The 6,403-nt window shown below is 41.6% G+C and overlaps 1 protein-coding gene across 3 annotated transcripts in view; it reads left to right on the forward strand.

Moving 5' to 3' along the window:
• Positions 1-152: 152 nt before the first annotated feature.
• The window catches only part of NOX1 (NADPH oxidase 1), a 32,561-nt gene continuing 26,310 nt past the window's right edge, over positions 153-6,403 (forward strand). Inside the window, exons 1-2 of one of the 3 annotated variants that reach the window (XM_012650037.1) lie at positions 153-326; positions 4,440-4,535. In XM_012650037.1, the coding sequence (XP_012505491.1) occupies positions 282-326; positions 4,440-4,535 (141 nt within the window). In that variant the 5' untranslated portion in view covers positions 153-281. The remainder of the gene's footprint in view (positions 327-4,439; positions 4,536-6,403) is intronic. The other 2 variants (XM_012650039.1, XM_012650038.1) reach the window with 2 other exon arrangements.

The following is a 6,403-nucleotide window of genomic DNA, read 5'->3' on the forward strand; positions in this document are numbered from 1 at the left end:
AGCCTAGCTCACAGCAACCTCAAACTCCTGGGCTCAAGCGATCCTCCTGCCTCAGCCTCCCGAGTAGCTGGGACTATAGGCATGCACCACCATGCCCGGCTAATTTTTTCTATTTTTAGTAGAGACGGGGTCTCACTGTTGCTCAGGCTGGGCATTTTTCAAATCTTAAAGACTCACAGATCCTGAGCTGGACAGAAGTCCAAATCCTGAAGGCTCTCTACAGAATCCAGGTTGCTGAATCTGCCCTACTGCCTAGAGAGGCTCCAAACCACCTCCTGACTATGGGAAACTGGGTGGTTAACCACTGGTTCTCAGCTTTGTTTCTGGTAAGTGATGTTTGACTTCCTATTAATTAGGAAGGTTAACGGAGTAAGGAGACATCATATTTGTTAAGATTTGCAAAGTTATTTGAAATGGAAAGATTCCATGACAATTACTGGGCTCATCAAGGCGCAGTAATCCAACTCTGAGAAGGATAAGGGGACAGAGATAAATAATAGGCATTGTTCATGTTGTCAAACCATCGGTGTTTGGAATTTCAATCTGTTTTCGTTTTCTGTCTTCTCCTTTTCTCTTCCATTTCACTTCTAACTATCGCCATGGGGCATTTGTTTCTCTCTATCATTCCTATACTGCTCCATCAGGATTTCATAAAATCTTGAATATTTGAGATGGAAGTGATCTTAGAGATCATCTGGAACAGCACTGCTCACTAGGAATATATCGTGAGCCATATAATATAATTTTAAAATTTTCTAATACCTATATTGAAAAAGGTAAAAAGAAACAGGTAAAATTAATTTTTAACAATTTTTTTTTTTGTGATTGGGTCTCACTCTGTTGCCTGGGCTAGAATGGTGTCATCATAGTTCATTGCAACCTCCAACTCCTGGGCTAAAGTGATCCTCCTGCCTCAGGACTGCCTGGGACTACAGGCGTGTGCATCACCACTAGGTAATTCTTAAATTTTTTGTAGAGACAGGGTCTTGCTATGTTGCTCAGCCTGATCTCGAACTCCTGGCCTCAAGCAATCCTGCCTCAGCCTCCCAAAGTCCTGGGATTATAGGCCACCATGCCCTGCCAACAATATCATTTATTAAACCCAATATATCAAAAATATTATCCTTTCAGCATGTAATCAATATTAAAAATATCAATGAGATAATTTATATTCTTTTATTTTTACTAAGTCTTTGAAATCTGATGTGTATTTTACACCCACAGCACATCTCAGTGAGGACTAGTCACATTTCAAGTGCCCAGTAGCCACATGTGGGTAGTGGCTACGGCATTGCATAGTGCAGATATAAACCGACTTACTGATTTTACAAAGGAAAATAAGAGCCAGATGTCACATAGTGACTTGATTGAAGAGCCATCGCTCAAATCCAGCTTCCTGATGTTCAGGTCAGAATTCCTGTACCACCCTATGAATGCACAATCCCTTCCTCCCAACACACACACACACACACACACACACACACACACACATCTTTCCACCTTTCTTTCCCCACCTCTCATTCCTTTTTTTTTTTTGGAGATAGGGTCTCATTCTGTCGCCCGGGCTAGAGTGCAGTGGCATCATAGCCCACCACAGCCTCAAGCTCCTGGGCTCAAGCAATCCTCCTGCCTCAGCCTTTGGAGTAGCTAGGTCTACAGGCCTGCGCCACCCCACCTGAGGGGCTATCATTCTTCCATTTCTGAGCCACGCCTGAGCCTGGGGCTCCCAGCGTCCTTTCTCACTTTCCTAGAATTTCATTTATCAATCCTTCAGGGGCTCTTTCTCGTCCCTCTTGTTTTTCCTCTGGGTCCCATAGGACTTCCCAGGCACTCCAGGGAAAAATGTATGGAGTTCCCCTGGAGGGTTGTTTATTTTGTCAGGTTATTCCATGACTTATACATAACACTTGATGCTCTATATTTAGTTCCTTTTGCACTATAATGGAAAGAGCACTAGTTTAGAAGATGGGAAACCTAGCAAACTCTTTCAGTTCTGCTATTAACTGAGTGACCTTGATCAAATTATTTTGCTTCCCTAGACTTCAGGCCCTGTGCGTGTGTATGTGTATGTGTGTGTGTTTGGGGGGGTGGGGGAGAAAGCTGGGAGGGAGCAGGGGATTAATAAAGTAACTAGATTAGATACAAATATAAGGTTGTTTCTAGCTCTAAATTCCACGTTTAGCTGAGTTTTTTCGTTGTTGTTGTTGTTGTTGTTGTTTTTGAGACAGGGTCTCGCTCTGTTGCCCAGGCTAGAGTGCCGTGGTGTCAGCCTAGCTCACAGCAACCTCAAGCTCCTGGGTTCAAGCCGATCCTCCTGCCTCAGCCTCCCGGGTAGCTGGGACTACAGGCATGCGCCACCATGCCTGGCTAATTTTTTGTTTCTATTTTTAGTTGCCCAGCTAATTTATTTCTATTTTTAGTAGAGACAAGGGTCTCGCTTTTGCTCAGGCTGGTCTCAAACTCCTGACCTCAAGCGATCCTCCTACCTTGGCCTCCCAGAGTGCTAAGATTATAGGTGTGAACCACCACACCCAGCCTACCTGAGTTGTTTTTTTAGTCCTCTCTTATTTTTTGTTGGGGGATTTCATCACCCTTGGTGATGATGACTCATGACTCATATTGTACTCTCTAGCTTTCAGTTTCCATTTCCCACCAATCCTGGTGGCAAGCTCAGACTTCTCACTATCTCTGACATATACTCCTCTGCACTATTTTTTAATAAAAAATAAATATTCAAAAAATATTTTTACTCCTCCTTCCTCCCAGGTCTTGTACTTCACCTTCTTTTTCATTCACAGTAGAGGAAATGACAGCCAGGATGGGGAATGGAATTCCTTGCTCCTAGATGTCACTGTATTTCATCATTTATCTTGTCTATAATTCATGATGGGCTGACACAGGGTTCTTTGCCCCGTGTCCCTCTCTGATCCAGAAATATTTCTGCTCCCTCTAAATAAGCTTCTCTCCTGTCTTCCGAATTCTCAAGGTATCTGTGGCTTTCAACTCTTCTTTTTCCATTGGATCAAAGACACTTTTCTGGAAGATGCCCAACTCTGGAAAGGGTATCTGAGCAAAGCAGGCAGGAAGAAATTGATTGGTAATAATGCATTATTACCAGTTTGGTAATAATGAGTTCTTACTATGCACCAAGCATTGCATTAATCATTTTACATGTATTATCTCATATAAGCCTTATAGCATTACTATGAGGTAGATACTGTTATTATCCTCATTTTACAAGTGAAGAAATTGAGGTTCAGAGAAGTTAAATCACACACCTGTCTAAGATTACAGAGCTACTAAGTGGTGACACTAGAATTTGAGCCCAAGGAGTTTGACTGCAATATCAGACTTTAAATCACTATGCTATGCTACTAGAGGTGTGTGAGTGGCCCAGATCTAGGGAATCTGAATGGACCATGTCTTAGGCTAAAGGCCCCTTTACCTGTGGGCTGAGATGGTTCTGACCCATCCTGGGGCAAGGAATATATCCTAGAGGCATCCCAGTGCCCTGTAGACCTGTTGAATTACAGACTAGCACCTCCAAACTTGGGTTAGAGCCCAGCTGGGTTGTCTCCAAAGCAATGGGCAGTGGGTTCCAAATTTCCCCCTTAGCCAATACAGACACCGAGCTTGGGACAGGCGAACGTAGTCTTAGGAGCTCAAATGAGTCCAAAGAAACAATAGGTTAATTTGAAAAAAGACTCACAATCTGAAAACAAGAAAATGTGTGTCAGGATGTAATTAAATTAAATTAAAGAGGCATGCCCATCTGGAATGGTTTAGTCCTTTTCAGATGGGCATTGTTATAGATGCTAAAATTATTCTTTGTTTCTTCAGAAATCCATTTATTCACTTATTGCCATCTTATAGGTACAATAGTTTGAATGCTGTAGTCCAGGAATTGACAAATGTAATTGTAAAAAGCTAGATAGTACATATTTTAGACTTTTCAAGCCATATGGTCTCTGTCCCAACTGCTGAACTCTGCCGTTGTATCATGAACACAGCCATAAACAATATAGAAATGAGTAGGTGTGGCTAAGGTCCAATACCACTTTATTCACGGTCACTGAAATTTGAATTTCATATTATTTTCATGTCCTGAAATATTCTTCTTTTGATTTTATCAACTATTTAAGAATGTGAATACAAAATATGTAAAAACTATTCTTAGCTTGCAGGCCATGCAAAACAGGTAGTGAGTCAGATTTGGCCCATGGGCCTTAGTTTGCTCATTAGTGTCTAATGGGCACGCCTCAAAGTGCTAACTCACTCTGAAAGCAAATTAGATACTGACTGGATTGTAGTCATTTAAAATGAAAACAGATAAACACAAAATAGCCCAGATGGCGGCAACTATTTTCTATTATCCCTTATCTACTCCTTTCCATACCCAAATTCCACTTTCTTCCTTGTTTGTTTTTTTCTTCCTGCAGGCTGTTTGGCTGGGGCTGAATGTTTTCCTGTTTGTGGATGCCTTCCTGAAATATGAGAAGGCCGACAAGTACTTCTACACAAGAGAAATCCTTGGGGTGAGTGTCACAGTTGTGACGTGGAGAATCTCTATTTTTCTCTAATCTCTGATTCCAGGTCCTTTGTGACTCAATTCCCTGATTTCCTCTAAGGCTAGGGTTGCCAGAAAAAAAATGCAGGATTTTTCAGATAAACAACAAATCATTTTTGCATGGAACATAGGTATACGAAAATATTCATTTTTTAAAATCTGAAGTTCAAATTTAGCTTGGCATCCTATATTTTTATTTACTAAATTTGACAGCCCTATCTTGGGCACACTCCTCAGACCTGGTAAGGAAAACGTGCAATAAAGGAAACTGTTGGGCAGTGGTTTTCAAACTGATTTCCAGGAACTCAGGTGCTCCTACAGGGTGTGAGGGGAAGGCTAACTGGGCAATGCTCCCGCCCTTGCCCCCATTTCAACCAGAACAGCCTGTATCTGTCTTATGGACTCCTCCTTATGATTTTTTTTTTTTTTATTTTGAGACAGAGTCTCACTCTGTTGCCCGGGCTAGGGTGCCGTGGCGTCAGCCCAGCTCACAGCAACCTCAAACTCCTGGGTTCCAGTGATCCTACTGCCTCAGCCTCCCGAGTAGCTGGGACTACAGGCATGCGCCACCATGCCAGGTTAATTTTTTCTATATATTTTTAGTTGTCCAGCTAATTTCTTTGTATTTTTTAGTAGAGACAGGGGTCTCGCTGTTGCTCAGGCTGGTCTCGAACTCCTGACCTTGAGTTATCCTCCCGCCTCAGCCTCCCAGAGTGCTAGGATTACAGGCGTGAGCCACTGCACCCAGCCCTGCTTATGATGTTAAGAAAGAGTTTGATTAAAAGAAAGAAACAAAGAAAAAAGAAAAAAACAGAAAACAACGTGAATACCACTGCTGTGGACTAATGTCACAGAAACATACCTCTATGACTCTCTATCAAACAGGAGGGCTACTTAGGGGGGCCTGAGGGTGGGGGTGTTGCATAACTCAAGGCCTGCAGAAAGGTAGGGTCAGGTCACAGTCACAGAGTGGAGAAGGCTGGAAGTGACAGATCAGAAATAGACGAGAGAGGGTGGGGGTGGGTCAAGGGTGAGGATGGGTGTGCAGGTGACCAGGAAGAAGATGTAAGGTGAGGATCGTTCTCTCATGGGCTGGTGAACCTGGGCACTGTCTGGTTAGAAGAACAAATTTGACTGCTATCTCTAGTCTATTATGCAGTAACAGGTAGGGGATTTGGTTAAATCCCTTTCCTCTTGACGATGCCTTTTTTTAGTAGCTTTCCACAAAGATCCGCCCAATGTACATGTTTAAAGACAGTTTGTCCTTTTAAAAAATCTTTTTTTTCTTTCCATAATCAAAGGACCCATGTTGAGATCACGGCTAATTTGAATGTTCTGTTCATGACTTATTTCGCCCTGCTGTTTTCCGTTTTAAATGTTCATCCTTGATCCTTCTTTAGAAACTATAATTCCAAAGGAAGTGTTAATTTGTTTTAAAAATAGCTTTTTATTAAGAGAATGATGCAATGAATGCGAGTAGTTATTAAGAGCTTGATTACTTCATGACCAAAGAGTCAGCAGCAGAAAAATAAATCATGCTAATGTCCTGTGGACATTTCATTTTTTAAAGCCCTATTTTAAAAAATTAATTATCAGTAATGCTGCTTTCAATGAGATCAGACCACATAAAAGTGTATAAGTAAAATATGAACATCCCCCTCCCATCCCACTCCAAGATAACCACTATTAATAGTTTGGTGTGTGAATATATAAACATACTGACGTATGCTCACGAGTGCATCAGACACATGGGCTTTGTTTTTGCTTTTGTTTTTGAGGTAGGTTCTATTGTTTATTCACTTTTTAATTTTCTTTTCTTTTCTTCTGTTTTTTTTT

Source organism: Propithecus coquereli, unplaced genomic scaffold (genome assembly GCF_000956105.1).
Source record: "Propithecus coquereli isolate 6110/MARCELLA unplaced genomic scaffold, Pcoq_1.0 Scaffold31, whole genome shotgun sequence".
In the NCBI taxonomy this organism is placed as follows: domain Eukaryota; kingdom Metazoa; phylum Chordata; class Mammalia; order Primates; family Indriidae; genus Propithecus; species Propithecus coquereli.